General features: G+C 48.0%; 2 protein-coding genes across 3 annotated transcripts in view; both read left to right on the top strand.

Annotated features, from left to right (window-relative positions):
- Positions 1 to 1,272: 1,272 nt before the first annotated feature.
- Positions 1,273 to 13,564, top strand: LOC146353410 (lysozyme C, milk isozyme-like). Its single transcript, XM_084836404.1, has 4 exons — positions 1,273 to 1,436; positions 3,242 to 3,406; positions 11,141 to 11,219; positions 13,223 to 13,564. Exons 1-4 carry the CDS (start codon positions 1,301 to 1,303, stop codon positions 13,287 to 13,289), a joined length of 447 nt encoding a protein of 148 aa, XP_084692530.1. The 5' UTR covers positions 1,273 to 1,300; the 3' UTR covers positions 13,290 to 13,564.
- An 8,674-nt stretch (positions 13,565 to 22,238) lies between these two features.
- The window catches only part of LOC146353409 (lysozyme C-like), a 30,895-nt gene continuing 30,131 nt past the window's right edge, over positions 22,239 to 23,002 (top strand). For both annotated transcript variants that reach the window (XR_014788056.1, XM_084836402.1), the window contains exon 1: positions 22,239 to 22,665. Coding sequence is in view for 1 of the 2 variants with exons in the window: in XM_084836402.1 (XP_084692528.1) it covers positions 22,620 to 22,665 (46 nt within the window). In the remaining variant the exon portion in view is untranslated. The remainder of the gene's footprint in view (positions 22,666 to 23,002) is intronic.

Below are 23,002 nucleotides of genomic sequence, written 5' to 3'. Positions count from 1 at the left end.
ACCACTCATAGCAGTACCTGTGGGCTCTTCTTATGATCATAACAATGTTAGGCTGGTCTTCAGTGTGCTGTTTCTAGGCAAGCTGCTTGATGGTGTAGCGATGTCCAAACCATTCCTGGATGATGCTGATGATCGAAATCCTTATCAGCCTGGATTTTGACCTGGTTTGGGGACTACTATTATCACCCTGGTGGATTACACATGCAGAGACAGAGGAACTGTGGACCTCTTGATTGCGCAGGATTGACAGGGATATTCAATATTATATTGACCCTGTCTTCTGGGCCACATCCTTGGCAATCTTGCTGGTTTGGGACTGGGAGGTATTGTGCAACCTATTCTGGATAGGACTGCACCCCTACTTCAAGCTCAGATTTGCAGTTTGAGGGTGCTCTGGGATCTGATGTGCCTTCGGTATTCCAAAGTAGCAGTGGTGGCCTATGCACTCTCTAGGATGAAAAGGGTGTGGGCATCATCACTGGTGCCTTGGTAACATCCAGCTTAGATTGAAATAATATGCTCTATGCAGGGCTGCCTTCACAAAATGTTCAGTTGAGATCCAGAATACAGCAATGAGTGTTGTCTGTGGCATGTATGCTACAAGGGCCTTGATGTCTTCTGCCTTATGAATCTACCTGCTCACACTGTCTGATGTGTGGGTGGCTAAAAGAAACAGAGCCTACTCAGTTGTGTGACACCATTGTTTCAGAGGGCTTTTGAGGCAGTGACTGGTTAGTTGTTTTATGCCTTGCACAGCTCTGTTGTTCTATTGCTGCTGGAGCTGTGACTGTTGTTGTACTACTGTTTTTTTGTTTAGATATTATATTCTAAGCCACATTGCTGATCCTCATGGATGGAAAGGAAGGGGGTGGGAATAGAAATGTTTTAAATAAATAACATCCTTTCTGTTTTGTTGCTGGTGGTAACAGCAGGGGTTTGTTTTACCCAGGTTTTCTTTGTCGTTTTTTCCCCTATTACTTAATGGTTTTTCTTCATCATGATCATCATTATATATGTCTACATGTATATTTTGTTTTGCCTTTTTATTCAGTTGAAAATAATTATGGCTTTCCCCCTAAGTTGCTTAGGTGGTTTCTTTCTTCTTTTTATTTAATTTCAGCACACTCCTGTCATCCGATCGGTCAATCCAGGATTGCAACATTTCCAATTTTTGTGGGCCATTGCTTCATATTTTGTTTCACAATGTTCTGTTTGCAGAGGACAGTTGCCAGAACTGTGCCTCTAAAAGCCAATGGGGACCTGTGGGAAGCCATGAACCATCCTCCAAGGAGCTGCAGCGATGAAGGTTCTGGCCCTCACCCTCCTCTGTGTGCTCATTGAAGTAAATGCGGCCAAAGTGTTTGACAAATGTGAACTGGCTCGGCTTCTGAAACGGAATGGGATGGACGGATACCGCAGCTACAGCCTGAACGACTGTGAGTTTGCTCTTCCTGTTTCTCCATGTGTTTCTGGGCTGAGCTGAAATGCAGGGAATTGGGAGGGGGCTCCTTGTCAAGAAACAATTCACACACATACACTCTCTCTCACGTGCACACATGTGCGCACACACGTGCACAGAGAGAGAGAGAGAGAGCTCCCATTTTCATTTTTCATAAAAAGACATAAGAAGACAAAAGCAAATCAGTGGTGAAAATGTCCACTCACTGTAGTTCTGTGCAGAGGATGATCCACACCCTCTTGCCAAGAGAACTGGGAGAAGTGGGCATCACATTTCACACTGAGCTGTGTATCCAGTCCCCACATTAAGAGAGGAGATCAGCACCACAGCATAACCCCCCCTCTTTTCGGGGGAAAGTGTTCAATTGTGCTTTACATATTACTCAGGATTGCCTCCCTTACAGCTGGTGGCTTTTCAACTGTTTTTTGTTTTGTTTTTCCAAAGGGAGGAAAGGGCTGCTGCCACGGTGCAAGCACAATCCTGCCCCACAAAACGTTTCAGCACCCAAGCTCCCCAAATCTCCCTGTTTCAGGGTGGGACTGAAATGCTATGCCCAGACGTGATGAACCAGATTTCCATTGGGGGTGTGTGTGTGTGTGTGTGTGTGCGCGCGCGCTACAGCAACAGCTAATATGAAGTTTCAACTATGAATGCAGAATTCTGGGGAAATTAGGTAAGAATTAAGGAGGGAAGGCACTGTATGCAACAGAAAAACAAGTAGGAAATGCCTTAGCTGAGCCTGCCCCAACTGGATGTACTCCAGAGGTTTTGGACTCCTATCATCTCTGACCATTGGATGTTGTTCCTGGGGCTGATGGGAATTGTAGTCCAAAACAGCTGGAGCACGACAGAATGGGGAAGGCTGCCTTGGAGCTAAGGAGCATACTTATTTAGATTGCCCCTGAAGAAAGGAATAATATTTCCAAAAAGCTTTGGGCTTTGATAAACTCAGGCATACTTGAGATTCCTTTTCTCATTTCTCTGGAAGCTTCACACCCTTGGCAACTTGCTGTGCAAGACACTTTGAAGGTAAATTGCCTGAATCCAGCATGACTTGGAACCCACTCTTCATTCCATTAACCAAGGTATCCAGACAGAGCACCATCTGCTCTAGGGGCATTGGATGAGTTTCAGTTGTTGAGGATGGGGTCAACCAATCACTTGTATGGTCGACTTTTGCTCACCTTGGCTTGTTACATCTAATAAGGAATGGAAGGCCAGTTGGGTCCAGAAAGTTATACATTCCTCCTGGAAAGAAGGAGTGGTAGCAGCTCAGACTCTGTGATCCTCTTCAGAGGCCCTCCTCCAGGTGCCCCCACCAAATGAAATTCAGTGGGTGACTACAAGGGAGAGGGCCTTCTCCATTGTGGCACCACATTTATGGAATGCCTTCAGTGAGGAGACTCATCCTTCATGCTTATTATTTTGGTGCCAGGCAAAGACCTTTCTTTTCTCCCAGGCATTTTAGAGTTTGATATGAGGTGTTAGTTTTTATGGTGTGTGTGTGTATTCCTTTTCTGCTTGTTCTTTTGTATTGTACTTTATTCTTTTAGCTTTTTTAATCCAGCCAGACAATATCTGTTATTGGGTGGATTAAAAATGCAATAAAACATCAAATAAATAAACATGGACTGCTGAGTTTCTGAATGACATATTTTGGTTGGAGTGAGCCTTTGAAGTATGCTTTAAAATCTTTTGTTTCAAAATGTTGGGGTTAAAAAAAAGATATTGCATGCAACACCACACCCCATTGCATCCCTTTTCCTGCTCACTTTGTTCCAGGGATCTGTATGGCTTATCATGAAAGCAGGTTCAAAACCCATGAAGTGTCACGGCTAAACAGCAATGGCAGTCGCGACTATGGGATTTTCCAAATAAACAGCCGGTATTGGTGCTCCAATGGAGAGGGCACAATGATTGCTAATGGTTGCAGAAGCTCCTGCAGCGGTAAGCTACGTGCTATTATGGGGCTAACTAGCCTGCGAAATTTACCCCCAAAGGGTGGATGATGTGCTTGAACCTCCAGCTCTTCTCCCTCATTACCACTCTCCTGCCTCAATCCAGTCCCCCACTCAGCACCCCCATTTCCCAACATATCTCTACAACCCGACTTCCCATGCCTAGACACATCCCAGCTTGGGCACCTATACCATGCATCACAGTAACTTGGAAGCTTCTCCAATCTAGGGAGCGTAGGGTAGGGATGTCAGAGAATTTCGCCACGAATCTTGGGGAGGCCGAATGCCAGTGCATTCGGCCCCCCGAAATCGGTGGCAAAATGGTCTGCCACCCCCCCCAGGATGGGACTTACCTTGGACGAATCTCCCTGGCGGCGGCGGCACCGGCAGCGGGGGGGCAGCAGCGGGGCGGCGGCGGCGGCTGCGGCGGCCAGTCTTCCGACCGGCTGCTGCCGCTGCCATTTCCAGTAAAAAAAAAAGAAACCAAAAAAACGTGATAGGCTACGTAAAGATTTACGTCGCCTATCACGGCTAGATTTTAAAAAAAATACCGTGATAGGCTACGTAAATGTTTACGTAGCCTATCACAGCTGAGTAAAAAAAAAAACACAAAAACGCGCGTACGCAAATGGCGGCGCCCATGGGCGCCGCCATTTGCGTTCCTTATTTTGGCACGTCTTAGTCTACGTAAACATTTACGTAGAGTATGGCGAAAATAAGGGGAACGCAAATAGCGTAGACGCTATGCTATTTGCGTTCCCCTTATTTTCGCCGTAGTCTATGTAAATGTTTGTGTAGACTAGACGTGCCAAAATAAGAAACGCAAATTTGCGTTTGCGCGGGGGGGTTGTTTTTGTTTTACTCAGCCGTGATAGGCTACATAAACATTTACGTAGCCTATCACGGCTGACTGCAGGGACGCAAATGGCGGCAGCTACAGCCGCCGCCATTTGCGTTCCCGGCCAGCCAGGATTCGCGGCAGGAGGGACGGGGTGCCTCCCTCCTGGCCAGAATTTCAGGGGGGAGGGACGGGGCGCCTCCCCCCAGCCAGAATTTTGGGGGGAGGGACAGGGCGCCTCCCCCCGGCCAGAATTTCAGGGGGAGAGATGGAGCGCCTCCCCCCCACTGCAAATCAAATTTCGTAAAAGGTAAGTGACTTTCGTACATCCCTAGCATAGGGCGAGGCCAAGTCTGGAGATGCCCTTGGCTTTACCCACATCAGCATCCTCAGCTAGGGATGTATGGATTTTGTTAAACCCATTCCGTGTGTGTTCCAGAGGTTGTCAGGCACCTTTCATTCCAACACCTGCCCATTAATGGAATTGGATTTCTTTTAGTTTCCAATTTCCTTTAGGATGGACTGATTTGACCTCCTTGCAGTCCAGGGGACTCGTAAGAGTCTTCTCCAGCACCACAGTTCGAAAGCATCAATTCTTCGGCGCTCAGCCTTACCTATAGTCCAGCTCTCACAGCCATACATTACTACTGGGAAAACCAGAGCTTTGATTAGACGGACCTTTGTCGGCAAGGTGATGTCTCTGCTTCTTACTATGCTGTCTAGGTGTGCCATAGCTTTCCTCCCAAGAAGCAAGCGTCTTTTAATTTCATGGCTACAGTCACCATCTGCGGTGATCTTGGAGCCCAAGAAAGTAAAATCTGTCACTGCTTCCATTTCTTCCCCTTCTATATGCCAGGAAGTGATGGGGCCAGATGCCATGATCTTTGTTTTTTTAATGTTGAGTTTCAAACCAGCTTTTGCACTCTCCTCTTTCACCCTCAACAAGAGGCTCTTGAGATCCTCTTCGCTTTCTGCCATTAGGGTGGTATTGTCTGCATATCGGAAGTTGTTGATAATTCTCCCAGCAATCTTAATTCCGACCTCTGATTCATCCAACCCGGCATTTCTCATGATGTACTCTGCATCTAAGTTAAATAAGCAGGGTGACAATATGCAGCCTTGTCGTACTCCTTTCCCAATTTTGAACCACTCGGTTGTTCCATGTCTGGTTCTGACTGTTGCTTCTTGACCCTCGTACAGGTTTCTCAGGAGACAGGTAAGGTGGTCTGGTACTCCCATCACTTTAAGAATTTGCCACAGTTTGTTGTGATCCACACAATCAAAGGCTTTAGCGTAGTCAATGAAGCAGAAATAGACGTTTTTCTGGAATTCTCTTGCTTTCTCCATGATACAGCGAATGTTGGCGATTTGATCTCTAGTTCCTCTGCCTCTTCGAAACCCAGCTTGTACTTCCGGTAGTTCTCGGTTCGCATACTGCTGAAGCCTAGCTTGTAGGATTTTGAGCATCACCTTGCTGGCATGTGAAATGAGCGCAGTTGTACGGTAGTTTGAACACTCTTTGGCGTTGCCCTTCTTTGGAATTGGAATGTAAACTGACCTTTTCCAGTCTTGTGGCCACTGTTGAGTGTTCCAGATTTGTTGGCATATTGAATGCAGCACTTTAACAGCATCATCTTTTAGGATTTTAAATAGCTCAGCTGGAATACTGTCATCTCCGCTAGCTTTGTTGTTAGTAATGCTTCCTAAGGCCCACTTGACTTCACTCTCGAGGATGTCCGGCTCAAGTTCAGTGACTGCACTATCATGGCTATCAGGGACATTCAGATCTTTTCTGTATAGTTCTTCTGTGTATTCTTGCCACCTCTTCTTAATCTCATCTGCTTCTGTTAGGTCCCTGCCTTCTTGGTCCTTTATCATGCCCGTCTTTGCACAAAACGTTCCCTTGAGATCTCCAATTTTCTTGAAGAGATCTCTAGTCTTTCCCATTCTGTTGTTTTCCTCGATTTCTTTGCATTGTTCATTTAAGAAGGCCTTCTTGTCTCTCCTTGCTATTCTCTGGAACTCTGCATTCCGTTGGGTATATCTTCCCCTTTTTCCCTTGCTTTTCGCTGCCCTTCTTTCGTGAGCTACTTGTAAAGCCTCATCAGACAGCCACTTTGCTTTCTTCTTTTTCTTTGGGATGGATTGAGTTGCTGCCTCCTGAACAATGTTACGGACCTCCGTCCATAGTTCCTCAGGCACTCTGTCTATCAGGTCTAATCCCTGAAATCTATTCCTCACCTCCACTGTATATTCATCAGGGATATGATTTAGGTCATACCTGAACGGTTTAGTGGTTTTCCCTATGTTCTTCAATTTAAGCCGAAATTTTGCAAGAAGCAGCTCATGATCTGAGCCACAGTCAGCTCCAGGTCTTGTTTTGAATGACTGTATGGAGCTTCTCCATCTTTGGCTGCAAAGGACATAATCAATCTGATTTCGATATTGACCATCTGGTGATGTCCATGTGTAGAGTCGCCTCTTGTGCTGTTGGAAAAGAGTGTTTGCTATGATCAGCACGTTCTCTTAGCAAAACTCTATTAGCTTTTGTCCTGCTTCGTTTTGTACACCAAGGCCATGCCTGCCTGTTATCCCGGTGATTTCTTGACTTCCTACTTTAGCATTCCAATCCCCTATGATGAAGAGGACCTCTTTTTTTGGTGTTAGTTCTAGAAGGTGTTGTAGGTCTTCATAGAACCGATCAACCTCAGCTTCTTCGGCCTCAGTGGTTGGGGCATAGACTTGAATTACTGTGATGTTGAATGGTTTGCCTTGGATTCGTACTGAGATCATTCTATCATTTTTAAGATTGTACCCCAGTACTGCTTTTCCCACCCTTTTGTTGACTATGAGTGCTACTCCATTTCTTCTAAGGGATTCTTGCCCACAATAGTAGATATGATGGTCACCTGAATTAAATTCGCCCATGCCTGTCCATTTTAGTTCGCTGATTCCCAAGATGTCGATGTTCAATCTTGCCATCTCATGTTTGACCACCTCCAGCTTACCTTGATTCATTGATCTGACATTCCAGGTTCCTAAACAATATTGTTCTTTACAGCATCAGACTTTCTTTTCACCACCAGACACATCCACAGCTGAGTGTCCTTTCGGCTTTGGCCCAGCCACTTCACTCTTTCTGGCGCTACTTGGAAATACCCTCTGCTCTTCCCCAGTAGCATATTGGACACCTTCCGACCTGAGGGGCTCATCTTCCGGCGTCATCTCTTTTAGCCTTGTGATACGTTCCATGGGGTTTTCTTGGCAAGAATACTGGAGTGGGTTGCCATTTCCTTCTCCAGTGGACCACATTTTGTCAGAACTCTCTGCCATGACCTGTCCATCTTGGGTGGCCCTGCACGGCATAGCTTATGGCTTCACTGAGTTACGCAAGCCCCTTCGCCACAACAAGGCAGTGATCCATGAAGGGGTTTCTGAGACTACTTAAAGTCCAATTCTTTTCCTTAAGTTGGGTTCTCCCCAGTACAGTTGCTGTGTGCCCCAACCCCTGCATTGCCCTCAGGTATGCTACCCTTGCCCAGGGGTGTGCCTTTCACCATGACCCCAGTCAAGGGGTGTTTCCTCCCATTGTGCTGAATGACGCTTGCCCTCTGCCCACAGAAATTACAGAGAAGATCCTCAATTGACATGGCACATTTTAAAGCCCAATTCCTTAAGTGCAATTAAGCACAATCTCCAGGCTCCGATTCATTACCTTAGGGCGCAATCCTATCTAGATAGGCGGCTGCCTCCAAACGCGGAGGCGACCGCCTATCCAGAGAAGGCAGGAGAAGCACAGGGGGTTCGTTCCCTCCATGCTTCTCCTGCCCTGCTTTTTCTGCTAGACAGCCAATTTCAGCTGTCTAGCCACGGGGGTGGGGGGGTGAGCGGGAGAGGATGCTGCTGTACAACACATAGGATGTGTTGTACATGCAGATCCGCTCTCCCTGCCCTGGAACGCCCCCAGCCCAACCCCTTTTCAGCCGCTCCATGTTCCTCTTCCAAGCACGGAGGATGGGGCTTCTCCCCGCTGCCTCTGAGACAGCAAGGATGTGAGGGGAGGTCAGTTTTCTGGGAACCAACTTTGGAGCGCGGGCTCCGGGGTTGGTTTCCGGAAAACAGCATATCCTATGGCTGTCTAGCCACTGTCTAGCTGCCATAGGATTGCTCCTTCCAAAAGTAACTACTTCACAGCTTCCTTATAGAGATCCTGTGCATCAAAATGGCGGCTGGTTTCCATCTCTTTCCCGCAACAAATACATTAGTGTCTCCTCAGAACTAACTCCCACTGCAGTCAATGAGGTCTGGCAGGTTAAAATGGGGGGCTGATTTCCATCTTTGTGTTCTCCCCCCTCCCTTTCCCAGCACAAGCATATGTGTGTCTACTCAGAAGTAACTCCCATTGTGCTCAATGAGGCTTGATTCTGAAATGCAGGTGCATCCGGACTTTCAGGGGAAAGGAGAAAGGTGGGAGGGGGGAGCCTCTCTTATTGGTTGAGCAGCCCCTGCCAGTCAGACGACCTTCACTCCAACCCTCACCCCCACCAGGAAGTATGTTCTGTGAAACAATTTTTACTGCTGAAGAGAATCTGTTCATGGAGCCCTGCTCACAGCAAAGCCGATTCCTTTTAAAAAATCTGGTACTCCTCCATTAGCTTCTCCCTCCGTTGCCATGGAAATATGTCCCTGGTGTTTTGTAGGGATGTATGTAGGGATGTCAGAGAATTCCGCGATGGATCTCAGTGAGGCCGAATGCCAGTGCATTCGGCCCCCCGACATCCATCGCGGAACGGCCTGCCACCCCCCCCGCCCCCGCGGATTCCCCCTGGGACGAGACTTACCTGGGGCGGATGTTCCGGACAGCAGCGGCTCCAGCGGCGGCTTCGGCAGTGGCAGCGGCTGGTCTTCCAACCGGCTGCCACCTCTGCCATTTGCAGTCTGTGTCTTTTTTTTTTTTAAATAGACGTCATAGGCTACGTAAAGACTTACGTTGCCTATCTCATCTGGGTTTAAAAAAAAAAGTATACGCAAATGGCGGCGGGTACGGCCGCCGCCATTTGCATTCCTTATTTTTCACCATCTTAGTCTATGTCAATATTTACGTAGACTAAGACAAAGAAAAGAAAGGGGGGCGCAAATAGCACCCACTACGCTATTTGCGTTCCCCTTTCTTTTCTTCGTCTTAGTCTACGTAAATATTGAGGTAGACTAAGATGGCGAAAAATAAGGAATGCAAATGGTGGCGGCCATAGCCGCCGCCATTTGCGTACGCATTTTTTTTTTTTACCCAGAGCCCTCCGCAGCCGGAAATCCGGCTGCAGACAGCTCTGGCCTGGGCCTGGCCGGCTGCTCCTCGGAGCCGCCGTGGAGCACAGCCAGCCAATGAGGATTCCAGGGGGGAGGACCGGATCGCCTCCCCCCTCATTGAGGATTCCGGGGGGAGGGACGGAACGCTTCCCCCCGACCATGAACAGAATCCGCGAAAAGGTAAGTCACTTTCGTACATCCCTAGATGTACGAAAGTCACTTACCTTTTCGCAGGTGTGATTCGCGGTGGGGGGAGGTGCTCCGTCCCTCCCGCAGGAATCCTCCCTGGTCAGCTCTGCTCCATGGCGGCTCCATGGAGCCGCTGGTCAGGGCCATCTGCAGCTGGAGTTCCGGCCACGGCCGGGCTGCTGTGGACACAAATGGCGCAAGTATTTACGTAGCCTATCACGGCAAAGAGCAGGAATGCAAACGGCGGCCGCTACGCCGTTTGCGCCGCTGCTCTTTCCATGATAGTCTATGTAAGTATTTACATAGCCTATCATGGTAAAGGCAGCCACGCAAATGGTGTAATGGCTGCCTTTTACCATGATAATATGATGCCTTTTACCATTTGCATGGCTGCCTTTACCATGATAGGCTACGTAAATACTTACGTAGCCTATCACAGAAAGAGAAGCGGCGCAAACGGCGTAGCGGCTGCCATCTGCGTCCCTGCTCTTTGCCGTTTTAGGCTACATAAATACTTACATAACCTATCACGGCAGCCTGGCAAGACGCAAATGGCGGCTGCAGCAGCCGGCCAAAAGACCAGCAGCCGCTGCCGGAGCCGCCGCTGCTGCCCCAGGTAAGTTTCGTTCCGGGGGGATTCCGCGGGGTGGTGGGGGGTGGGAGGCCATTCCACCACGGGTTTTGGGGGGCCGAATGCCAGTGCGTTCAGCTTCACTGAAATCCGTGGCAGAATTCTCCACCATCCCTAGTGTTTTGAAATACAAATCCCGGCATTCTGGACCATTGGACATGTTCTCTGGGGCTGATTGGAGTTGAACTCTAAAACATCTGGGTTGCACCAGGTTGGGAAAGGCTACTCTAGGAGAAAGGAGTTCCACATTTCTGAGGCAGATACTGAGATTGTCTTTCCATGGGTTTTCCTGTTCAATGTGCTATTGACTCTATGGGGGGGTTTGCATCATGGGGCTGGAAACAATGGTGTCGTTGAACCCAGGGCCCACACTCTTGAAGTGCCATGACTTTTTGATTGGAAGGGATGATGACATCATCGCCATTGGTGGGGAAGGGAAGATGGATCGATTTCCCTAGCAGCAATATATAGTCATGAGCTAAACAATTTGGGATGACTCTGTCTTGAATGAGCAGTTGACCCATAAACTACGTGATGAGAATGAAAAGTGCCAGAATTGATCTGCTTATGTGGATCAGCTTATATGGAGATCCCAACAAACCTTTCCTGCCTTGTTGGACTCTTCTTAAGGGCGTGGCTCTGGGGACTGTCATGAAAAGCGCCTGCACTCCAACATTCACCACCACCCCAGTGGCTGGAAACAACCTTTTTAGCAATCCCTGATAACCTGCTTTGTTTTCTGACAAATCACTGGGCAGCTTTCACAAATGATGACATCACAGATGATATTGAGTGTGCGAAGAGAGTGGTTCGTGACCGCAATGGGATGAATGCCTGGTAAGTTTATCTCTTCTTACGATCTTTCCACTTTTAATTTTCCATAAACATGAATTTCTCATTGTTGCAGCCGTGCAGAATAAGGTGATGAACGTTTTCTAGGCTTTTGTAAAGCTGGTATCTGAAGATGCTTCCTCAGTGATAACTAATAGATTCTTTCTTGACAGTGCAACGAGGGCTTTTGATGGCTGGTTGCTACTAAGACTTGGTAACATCTTTCTAGGTGGGGAGTTAAGGAAACAGTTCAGCAGCTGGAATTTAGGAAAGAAAGAGAACTCTGAGTCTAGTTGCAGCTCAAGGGGGAGAAGCCCTGGGATGGATGACTGAGTGCTTTGGGAAACCCACGCTACTTTAAACATTAACCTTGTTTGATGATTGCCCATTTCCCCATGCCCAATAAGTGCACTTGTACATAAGCAGATATTAGAAAAGATGCTTCACAACCCAGTCCTATGCATATTTACTGAGAAATCATTCCTGCTGATTTCAAAAGAGCCTATTCCTACAGAACAGCATACAACATTGCTGTCGTAGGCTTCAATACTCATTTTCCCCCTGTGTCTTTACCCTCATAGAGAGATTAGCAAAAATACTTTTCAACTGGGGAAATTTTTAAGAAGTAATTGTGCTCCCACCCCACCCAGGCTGCTCTTCAGATTGCCGCTTCTGTGACTGCATTTTGGGTGGGTGGGCAGAGTTGGAGGTGGATGAATCTGTCCATCCCGGTATCACTGAGATTGTCACTTTTGTCAAGGTCATTCTCTTCCCCTTCTTTCTCAGCTTGCAAATTTTTATTTAAAAAACCGTATGAAAATTCATATGGATATTTTATAAGGTATGCATTTTTAAATGTATGCATTCTTGGATGCATCCATTGACAAAATTGTGTCTGTGCTCATTTTGGAAATGTACGCATTATTCTTTGCGCATTCTTCCAACACATGCATGTTGTTAACACAGTTTTTTTGTTTGGCAGAAGGCACTGCAAGCTTGGATATGTATGTATTTCCAAACACATATTGTGTTTGGGTCCACACACAATGCAAATTGGGTAAATTGATTTTTTAAACCCTTGCTTTAGTGAATTTCTCACACATCCCTAGTTGGACTAACTGTGACTTGGCTCCATCACATGTCATTTGGCTCTAAATATAGCAGCAGACAAGCAGCAGATCATTTGGTGATGCATTTCTAAGGATCACGCATGTTACACCAATGTGTGTCTTTTGGTATCTTCCCTGGTGCATTTTATGAGTTAGTCTCTGATCTGTTACATAGCAAGGCCCTGATTGAAGCTGATCAAATAGTTTGGGAACTGGTTAGTCTTATAAATCACTATACAATACAGCACTACATAGCCCAGCAATAGGAGGTTTGGTGGTCAGGGCTGGTGCAGGCTGGGTTGGAGGCCTGTGGGTTGGGGTGATGAAGCTGCAGCTAATCTTTGAGAACCACTACTCTGGGGGAGGCACCAGCCACCCCTTTTTTACTAAGAGGTCCAGGGTTCACATGAGGGTAGGAAATCATGACTATCAAAGAATGTACTATAGCTTTTCCATTGTTTTGAATCCTGAAGGTGGTGAAGGTTTATGAGAAAACTGAGGGAGGGGATAGAAAAACAACACTGTATATAATGCTTAAAGGTCTCTAGGAGATAGAAATCATACCAAGATGGCGTGGATGGGTTTGCTCAAGATTGACCACCAGCACTAATCATCAGTATGGAAGGTTGAAGAACACAGCCTCCAGTTTCACGTAGCCTGTCGAGTGGTGGTGGGAGGGAGGTCAGGAAGCAGGAGGACATTTCACTCTGTGCTTTAGTCTGCTCCAGTCAGGAAACACCATGAACCAACGAACAGGGAGGATGACTGAGTAGCTACCAGCTGATGCCTCACCTAGAGCTATCTTGAAGCTCTCAAAGAAACCCACCCCTTTTGGAGCCCATGTGACAGATATGGATATGGATAGACAGATATTTTAATTGCTCTCATTCTGTGCTTTAGGTATGGTTGGAAAGACAACTGCAAGGGGAGAAACCTCTCAAGTTGGACTAGTGACTGCCGGCTCTGAATTCCATGATCCAAAATGAAATCCAGCATCTCTCTGTTGCTTCCCTCTGATCCCTTTCCCTGTACAATCAGCATTCAGCTAGTTCTTTCTGTTCACGTCTTTGCATTTTAGACCCACACATGGTGGACAGAATGGCCTTCTTTGCATATGAATGAGGTGGTGGTGGGAATATTGGAAATGTGTCTAGATGGGCAAGTGACCAATGATTTTGGTTCAGATGATGGGTCTCTACGCTTGAAAAGCTTCAATAAATGGAACATCATCAACAATCTCAGCTCCTGTGTTGATTGGTGACTGGGAGGGGAAAGAAGCAAGAACAGGAGGAGTACATTGCAGTCAAGCTTGACTCCCTTGTCCAGCCCTGATGTGTCTTGAAAGTAGTTGTGCCACACCAACATCTCTGTACAGTAGCCTCCAGTAACCAATATGGACAGATTGATTGCAGTGGTCACATTCATGCTGGTCTCTGGGTGTTACAGCTCATGTAGGTGCTTGATCCTCCCCTTGGGCACCATTAAAAGCAAAGATACATCTTTTATCAGCACCAGAAGACTCAGACTGCAGCTTGGCAGTGCCTCTGCAGTGACCTCCACCAGCCACCATTATGCACAAGCTGATGATGTCATCGGCTATGCTGGGCACTGAAGGCCATTGTGCATGCTGTGGACTGGATAAGCCCATTATAAGGAACACTGGACTAATGCTGGAAATAGCAGCCCCCACTCAGGTTCACTCACTACAACATACCTCATCTCCTGACAACATTACCCTGAGCCAGGATTAAACAGGACCATACATAACGCTGCAAGGTGACACTCTCCCTCTATCCCCTTCTCAGCCTTGCTCCAGGCCTGTGGAGTTTATCTCTGACTTGCCCAAAATGAGGTTTGGCTCCAGGGACAGCCCCAAACAAAGGTGCCTGGGACCTTCATTAGCTAAATGGCTATGCTGAGATCTTCCCTGCCTGTTGAGATCTAGGGATTGCTGGGTGTGTTTGTGTGGAAATGAAAGCCTATCCTATCCCCCAGCAATCAGCACTGGGGTAGTTGCTTCTCCACTGCTACCACCACCAGGAAAACAGCAATCCCAAAATGCATTTATTTTCTGATTGGATTTATACCCCCGTCTTTCTACCCCAAAATGGTAGGGCAGCTAGGGAACAGGCCAGAGAACAGCAGTCCCCACCCCAACACCACTTATCAGGTGGCAGGAGGGGGACACATGTGGGGCTCCCCCCTCCCCACTCCACGTGGGGGGTCTGCATCTGCTCCTGACATAAGTCATTAGTCATCCACCAAACAACCAAGGATGTTTCCATCCCCAAACCAGGCCGGGTTCCGGTTTAGAATCAACCTAAATAATAATCAGCATCCTCCAAAACCACTTGGAGTTGAGGGGCCATCACCTTACTCAAAAAAGGCAGGTTGGAAACTGGATGATAGTTGTCAAAAATGACTGGGTCCATGCTTGTTTTCTTTAGCCAAGGCTATACTACTTCCTCCTTAAAGGTAGTGGGGACCAAACCCTCCCTCAAGAAGCATTAACCAAGATCCAGATCTTCAGCCCTGTCCAAGCTGATTTTATTTCCCATGAAGGCCATGGATCAAGAGAAGAAGAGGTGGGCCTCTGCCTTCCATTGAGCTTGTCCACATCCTCAGGTGGCACAAGCAGAGAAGTATCCCAACAAGACAAGACGGTGCCCTAGGCCCATCCATCTCTGCCTCAATAAAAAGCATGGCACACTTACTATAATGTGGTTGTCTCCCCCCCATTATACAGCCATAGGCCTTGTGTGAAGGGTGAGATGGCTGAATCGTGTCGGGCCATTATAATCGGATATCAGGGTGGCATTAGATTCTATGGCTTATCCTGTGGAAACAGCCCATCTTAAGTTTGGCAGTGCAGAAGAGGAGCATTTGAGGACGGTCCATTCCAATTTTGAGGTTGAAAGGGAAGGAATGGCTTATTTATCAGAGCTTAAATTAGATGAGTGCCCCCCAGCCATTTGACAGGTACTGTCTGCTTGTCTTCCCCCACAGACTAACATAGGGCTCATTCTGTAGTTACATTTCTGTTACTGCAGTCGACGGGCACTTTGGGTGGCTCTCTGAGCTTCCAATCCCACCCCCAAGATGGCTGGCTGCTGCCGTTTCGCAAAGGCTCACATAATGGGAGGAGGCTGGGAAACTATGAGCTCTCGCTGGGTTCCGCTGATTGGCTGGTGGCTTGTTCCTCATGCTCACCAGGATTGGGCAGGTGGCGGAAGCCTGGCGAACACCTTGTGAGGAGGAAGCGGGGGATTTTGCACATCCCTATGTGGAGAAGATCCGATCATGGATCTTCCCTCTCCCCCCACTCCCCCCCCCCGACGCTGTGGAAAGCTTCTCCTACAAAGTCACAACTGCAACCCCCTAAGAGAAGTCGGAGAGGGAGAAAAGGGTGTGTGCTGGTGGGCGGGGAGAGGAGAGGCTGGGTTGCACAATATCCTATGGCCTCTCCAGTGCCCTCTAAAAGGTAAGTGAGCTAGTTGGGCTCAGAGGCCCATCTAGCTGCTTCTTGCGATTTCAGTGGAGGATAGGCAGTGAAATCACCTCCATCTTCCTCCTGCCCTGCCAGGCTCTTGCACAGGATAGGCAGAGGGCTCCAAATTGATAGCAGCCCATAAGATTGCACCCTTAATCGGATGTTACAGGTTACATGTGATGGTGAGGGTGTAAGGAGGACCAGAAATGGCGAGAAATTATGTACAGAAGTACAGAAAGTACCATTTACTTTCTGCGTCGTTAACAATATTATTCTCAAGGTCTGTACTTCCTGCCTATCATTTCCTTGCAAGGGCAGTGTTTTGATCCCTCTTAACCAGGGTAGACTGTTGGTCCACCAAGCCCAGTATTGCCTACTCTGACTGGCAGCAGCTCTCCTGGGTGTCAGGCAGAGGTCTCTCTCCTCAGTTGTGCCTGAGACTCCATTGAACTGGAGGTCCAAGGGATCGCAACCAGGATCTTCTGAAGCAAAAGCACAGGCTGTGCCACCAAGGCGCAGAACCCCTCTGTCTTGAATCTGACACACAAGGGGAAGACATACATGTATCTTTTTTAGTTTGGTCCGAGGACATTGGGCAGGCAGCCTCCATGCGATGGTGGGATAGTCCAGGGATGTTGCCTCCCAGCACCCACTTTCCCCCCTTGCCCCACTCAGTGTGGGATTTCCCCACACATGTCAGCAATAATGTGGGCGGCATCAGGGAATCCAAACATTCTCACTTCTCAAGATGAGATCAGAGCCCACCCATTGGGCAAGGATGCACATTGCCAAATATCTATTTGTGTAGTCACTACTGAGAGCATGTTCTTGACATGGTTGTATTCCATTCACTTCTGAGTTTGGTCAGTTTCTGGGAATATCAGATTCAGCCTGCGCCTAGCACATGAGCCAGTGGGCCAAACTGCCTGGACTTTGGCGGATGGGATGCCCTCGAGGGGGGCTGGGAGGGGCCTAGGTTTCACACACATCTGCAGAAACAGGGAGAAGTTGTAGTTCTTTGCTTTGGGAGTTTTCCTGGAAAAAAATCAAATTTCATCAGCACTTTGCACACAAGCCAGTAGGCCAAACTGCCCAGGCTTTGTGGGATGTGATGCCCTTGAGGGGGGCTGGGAGGGGCCAAGGGGCCACGTGCATGCATGGAAACAAGGAGAAGTTACAGCTCTTTGCTTTGGGAGTTTCTGTGGAAAGCATCAGATTGTAATTCTGCCTAGCACAAGAACCACTGGGCCAAAGTGTCTGAAATTTTGCAGATGGCCTCCTCTACAGGGGGGAAGAGAGGTCCCCAAATTTCATGTCTGTATCGTAAAAACTAAAAAAGGTATGACCGTTCATGTTTTCCCATGCAAGTCAATGGGAAAATGCCCCAAACAGGCCACTAAATCTAAATCTCACTTTGGATTCAGATCCAAGTTGGTGTGTGGGGGTGGGGGTGGGGTGGGGTTCTGAATCAGTCCAAAGCAGATAGGGGTCGCTTCAGAGGATCTGAAGCAGCATCCAAAGTGGATCAGTGGGTCTGTGCACAGCCCTAGTATTTTCCACTCTGGGCAAATGTGCTAGGGAAAGAAAAATGTGTACAAGGTGAGGTAGGATGTGCTTGTGCAAACTAAGGATTTTTGAGGCGGGGTATATAGGGGATATCAAAATAATCTGAAACACCCTGAGATCCTTGCCCAATTGATCCTATCATTCAGTTTGAAAGGACTTTGCTAATAAGTCCCTTGCTCAATCTGTTCCTAACCAATTTGAAATATATCCTAGATACCCTTGCCCAATTGAAAAGTATTTCTACAATGCAGGCATTTGCTTCTTATTTGCTTATCATGTCTAGATAATGGTTTCTCAAGAGGTTTGTCTTTAGCCATGAAAGGCAGTGAACTTACAACACAATAAATTGTAATACTTACTTTTATCAAGGTTAAGAAAGAAGACAAATTCAAACTAAAACACACATAATACACTCTTAACAAAAGATACACTAAAGAGAAAAGAAGGTTTCACACTTACACATATATTTTGCCAGCAAAAGGGCTACTTCCCCTGAGAATCCACTCTTACCTCAATTTTGGAAGAAGTAGACCTCAAAGCTAAGATGAGGTCTAACTTCAAACCTTTTTCCTTTGTCCATTATCTTAACATTCACACCCATAACTATATATGGAAACTTCAGCATTTCAAGCTAGCTGATTGGTCCCTTATAGGAGGTCTAGCCCTCTTAGAAGACCCTTCCTCTATTCTTAAAGCCCCTCCTTTTGTGGGTAAACGTGTATGTGATGTTTTCATCTCATGTTCTAAGGACCTAACTGACATTTCTTAATATGTCCTCTGTGGTTTCTACCGTTAGCCTCTTTCTTCATGGGCCAAAACCCACTGCCAGTTCTCATCAAGTTCGTCTTAATGTGAAATTGTGCCTCTTTCTAAATTGCAAATAACCTGCAAATAACCTTCAAACGGGCTCTCCAACTTACATAACCCCTACAGACTTTGGTTCAGTAGTTCCATGCATACAAGCATCCTTCTTAGAAAAAGCCACTCTGGTGGGCCTTTCTAAGCTTGGCCTTTATGAGCACTTGTACATCTTTAGCTTTCATTTTGACAACTGTAACATACTAGGAAATAGACAAGGTGAAACTACACATAATGGACAGCCAGATCTGTGCTCTCGCACACTTGCAAAAGACCGGGAAAATGAAAAATTAAAAAAAGACTACATTTGTCCACTTCGAGGCACCGGAAGAAAAAGTGGCGAGTGGAAAAAATGCTCTGAAAAGGGGTAGTGATCAGAGCAGAGAAGGGGATGGGATGGGATAGTTTCCTGCCGGAGGGATGAGGAGTCAAGACAGGTTGCCATGCCAAGGACACAGGGACACGGGCAGAGATTGGGCTACTGCGGTGGGGGGGGAGCTGTGCCACGATCATCTATCAGGAATAACATGGGTTGGCAAGTGAACAACCAACCCATGGCACCTTATTCTCCAGGATGGCTTAGCATGATATGCAAGCCTGCCCATGGGGTGTGTTCGCACAACACACCAACCCATCATGGGTGACAAGCTATCCACTGTGGGTTGTTTTGCGAACAACCCACAGTGCATGGTTTGTGCACCCAACAGATGATCTGGGCTGGCATGGGTTTCCCCCCTCCCCTCCTTTGCCCTTGGTCCTCCAGCTGGCTCCACCCAGAATCCCAGGGGACTTGGTGGCAGAATCCGTGTTGTCTGCCACTCTTAAGACCCCTGTCCCCACTCTGATTGTGATCCCAATCACAGTTGAGACTCTTTTAACAATTCTTTTTTCTTTTTTGGCTGCAAAACTGGGGCTGGGAATTACGTTTTCTCGGCCTTGTGGAATCCCTCCCCCCTTTAAAAAAATGTTTTTAATCGGTTATTCACAGTTGAACGCTTGCACAGCTGTGGCTATCCAAAACATAGAGGCTTGCCTTGGCTGGTCCCTTGTATTTCTGAGCTGTGAAACATACAAGGTAACAGGCAAGGTGAGACTGTACAGAGGCTGGTTTGGCAGCCTTTGACAGTTGACAGGTGGGGAAATGGGGTGTAGATCACCCCCTTAGCAAGGTTGTCCTCAGGGTTCCAAGGATTGTCCTGAATCTTGGGGGTGCTCTGCTAAGAATCCCCACTTGCCTGAGTCCCCAACAACTAGTTTTCATAGAAAAGTGCACACCACCCCCTTTTCACTCCCAAATGCAGTACATGCTTCTAGTTTGATAGCTCTCCCCCCCCCCATCCTCTCATAGAAGCCTGGTGCACTGGATTTGGTTTCGGAAGAATGGTGAGGAGTCAGGTGTGGAACTACACAGAGTCATATGCGGTGTCGAGTGGCATATGTATTCTTATTTGGTAGAGCAGCTGGCAACTGTTAAGTTAGAGTTGGTTCTCATAGCTCTATAGCGAATTCAGTTCTTTTTGCTCCTAAGAACAGCTTGTTAATGCAGAGTAGCTGTCTTGCACAGTCCGTACTTTCCTTATGATAAGAATGCTCCTTTCTTTGCTGTGAGAAACTGTCTTTCCTGCCAAGAAAGAAAGCCCCACCACCACCACCACCACCGCCCCTTTCTCCTCGTTGGTGAAGGGAGGGAGGTGTGTGTGTGTTGTGGCAGTCTGAATCTAGGTGAGACGAGCCCTGTAAAATCCTGGGCAGCTTGGCCTGTCCCCTGTTCTCCTCTGCCTGAGATGGGGAAGGCGCACCTCCTGCTCAGGTAAACAGCCCCACTGGGATGGTGCCCGTTGCATCCAGGGAACCAGTGCAACGCCAGTTGAGGGGATTGTGATCTACCAGTTGAGGGCCGTGTGTAAGCTTTTCTTTGATTTTATTGTCTGCATCCATTTTCTATCAATAAACTATATCATTCTTTCACACAAACGGACATGAGTCATGTTGGCACCTTCGAATCTGTCTAGTGTGGGTCCTGGCTGGATCAGGCCCCAGGCTTAAGACAGATGGATGGGCTCTACATTGACCACCAACACTCATCATCAGTAGAGACAGATGAGGAACACAACACCCCATTTTATATAGACTTCAGCATGGAGGCATCTACATTGACTACCAACACTCATCATCCGTAGAGAGGGATGAGGAACACAACACCCCATTTTATATAGACTTCAGCATGGAGGCATCTACATTGACCACCAACACTCATCATCCGTAGAGAGGGATGAGGAACACAACACCCCATTTTATATAGACTTCAGCATGGAGGCATCTACATTGACCACCAACACTCATCATCCGTAGAGAGGGATGAGGAACACAACACCCCATTTTATATAGACTTCAGCATGGAGGCATCTACATTGACCACCAACACTCATCATCCGTAGAGAGGGATGAGGAACACAACACCCCATTTTATATAGACTTCAGCATGAAGGCATCTACATTGACCACCAACACTCATCATCCATAGAGAGGGATGAGGAACACAACACCCCATTTTATATAGACGTCAGCATGGAGGCATCTACATTGACCACCAACACTCATCATCCATAGAGAGGGATGAGGAACACAACACCCCATTTTATATAGACTTCAGCATGGAGGCATCTACACTGACCACCAACACTCATCATCCATAGAGAGGGATGAGGAACACAACACCCCATTTTATATAGACTTCAGCATGGAGGAAAGATCACAGAGGTCACCCTGTGCTTAGTCTGCTCCAGTCAGGAAATACAATGAACCACTGAACAGGAAAAATAAATGAGTAGGTACTAACTAATGCCTCACCTGAAAATATCTTGAAGCTCTCGAAGGAGACTTACCTCACCTGCAGTTATCAAATTGATTAATTTTCTTATGTACTCAACTTCTGAGTCATCCTATAGCCAAAGATCTCAGGGCGACATACAAAGGAACAGTGTGAACCATATATAGAGAGAGGGGGAGGAGTAGGGATGTACGAATCCCTTACCTGGCTCCGCACAGGGGCATCCGCAGTGGGGGGGGAGGCTCTCCGTCCCTCTCCCCAGAATCCTCCCTGACCAGCTCAGCGGAGCCGCCGGCCAGGGCCATCCGCAGCCAGAGTTCCGGCCGCAGCCAGGCTGCTGCGGCCACAATTGGTGGCCGTTGTAGTGGCCGCCATTTGTGTCCTTGCAAGCAGCTGTGATAGGCTACGTAAGTATTTACGTAGCCTATCACGGCAAAGAGCAGGGATGCAAATGGCATAGTCGCTGCCATTTGTGTGGCTGCCTTTACCGTGATAGGCTACATATCACGGCAAAGAGCAAGGGCACAAATGGCGTAGCAGCCGCCATTTGCATCCCTGCTCTTTGCCGTGATAACGTAGCCTAGGGGTGTACGAAACCCCGCTTACCTGGCTCCCCCAGGCTCCGCAAGTGGGGGAGGCGCTCCGTGCCTCCCCCCGGAATCCTGGCTGACTGGCTCTGCTCCGTGGCCAAGCCGCAGAGCCGCTGGCCAGCTCTAGCCGCCCGCAGCCGGACATCCGGCCGCTGGGCAGCCCTGCAGGGATGCAAATGGCGGCTGTCGTAGCCGCCGTCATTTGCGTCCCTGCAGTGAGCCGTGATAGGCTATGTAAGGGGGAAAACCCCAGCGTACGCAAATGGCAGTAGCCGCCGCCATTTGTGTACGCTGGGGTTTCCCCCCCTGCCTATGCAAATGGCGTCCCTGTGTTAGCCGTGATAGGCTATTTACGCAGCCTATCACGGCTGAAGAAGGAGGAAGCAAATGGCGGCCGCAGGATGGCTGCCATTCGCACAGCAGCGCAGACAGGAGCAGGTGTTAGATAAAAAGGGGAGGTCATAAGTAGCTAGTGTAGCTAGTGATGCAGACACGTAGGCATGACACGTGACGGATGAGTCAGCTTAAACAGAGCAGGCAAAAAGACAAAGAACAATAGGTCAGTTTATACTGAGAGCATGCGCAGAAACAAGAACTGATGGAGAAGTATTGAGCTGTTAGGAGGGGGTCTAAAAAGATTGGGTGCACCATGTTCTGGGTCCGGACTGCTCTGCACCCGTTTTGCAAAACGATCAATAAAACTTTGTTGGCTCCACTGTCGCCTGCCTGGCCTCTCATTTGACCAGAAGCAAGAACTTTTTCTAACAATTTGGTGCCGTGACTCGGATTGTGCCTTCTGGGGCGCGTTCTCGTGCATCGAGCCGAGGGGCCGCGGTGGGGGAAGTGTCCACAGGCGGTTAACTTAGACTGCCTTCCCCTCCCTGGTGGCGGGGAGACGCTCGGGGACCAACGCCACTGTAAGGGAGACCGAGAGCCCTCTTTTAAGGTACCGGCAGTGGATCCATGAGGCAGCTAGACGCAGCTGCGGGTGGCGTACTGAGATTTCAGGGTAAGTGGCAACTTACACTCGGGGAATTGGCGGGACAGTGGGGTGTGTGTGTGAGGTTTGTGTGAGACGCCTCTGGGCGAAGCGAGTGAGGAGCCCCAATTTGCATTTCCCTACCCCAGCGACAGACTGGGTCAGAGAGGGGTGAAGCGTATGAATTGTTGGCTGAAACCACTGCTGTCATGGGCAGATCCCCCTCTAGGCCTGAAGAAAAGTCTCCAACACCCTTGGGATTTTGTTTGCGCAATTGGAATAAGTTTAAATTAGATTATGGTGTCAAGATGACAAGAGCTCATAAAGTTTTGTAATGGAGAGTGGGTGACATTTAGTGTTGGCTGGC

Source organism: Heloderma suspectum, chromosome 2 (assembly GCF_057233095.1).
Source record: "Heloderma suspectum isolate Gila_16-S chromosome 2, 16-S_ref, whole genome shotgun sequence".
Taxonomy (NCBI): Eukaryota; Metazoa; Chordata; class Lepidosauria; order Squamata; family Helodermatidae; genus Heloderma; species Heloderma suspectum.
The sequence above is the reverse complement of the archived record's forward strand: the minus strand, read 5'-3'. Positions and strand labels throughout refer to the sequence as shown.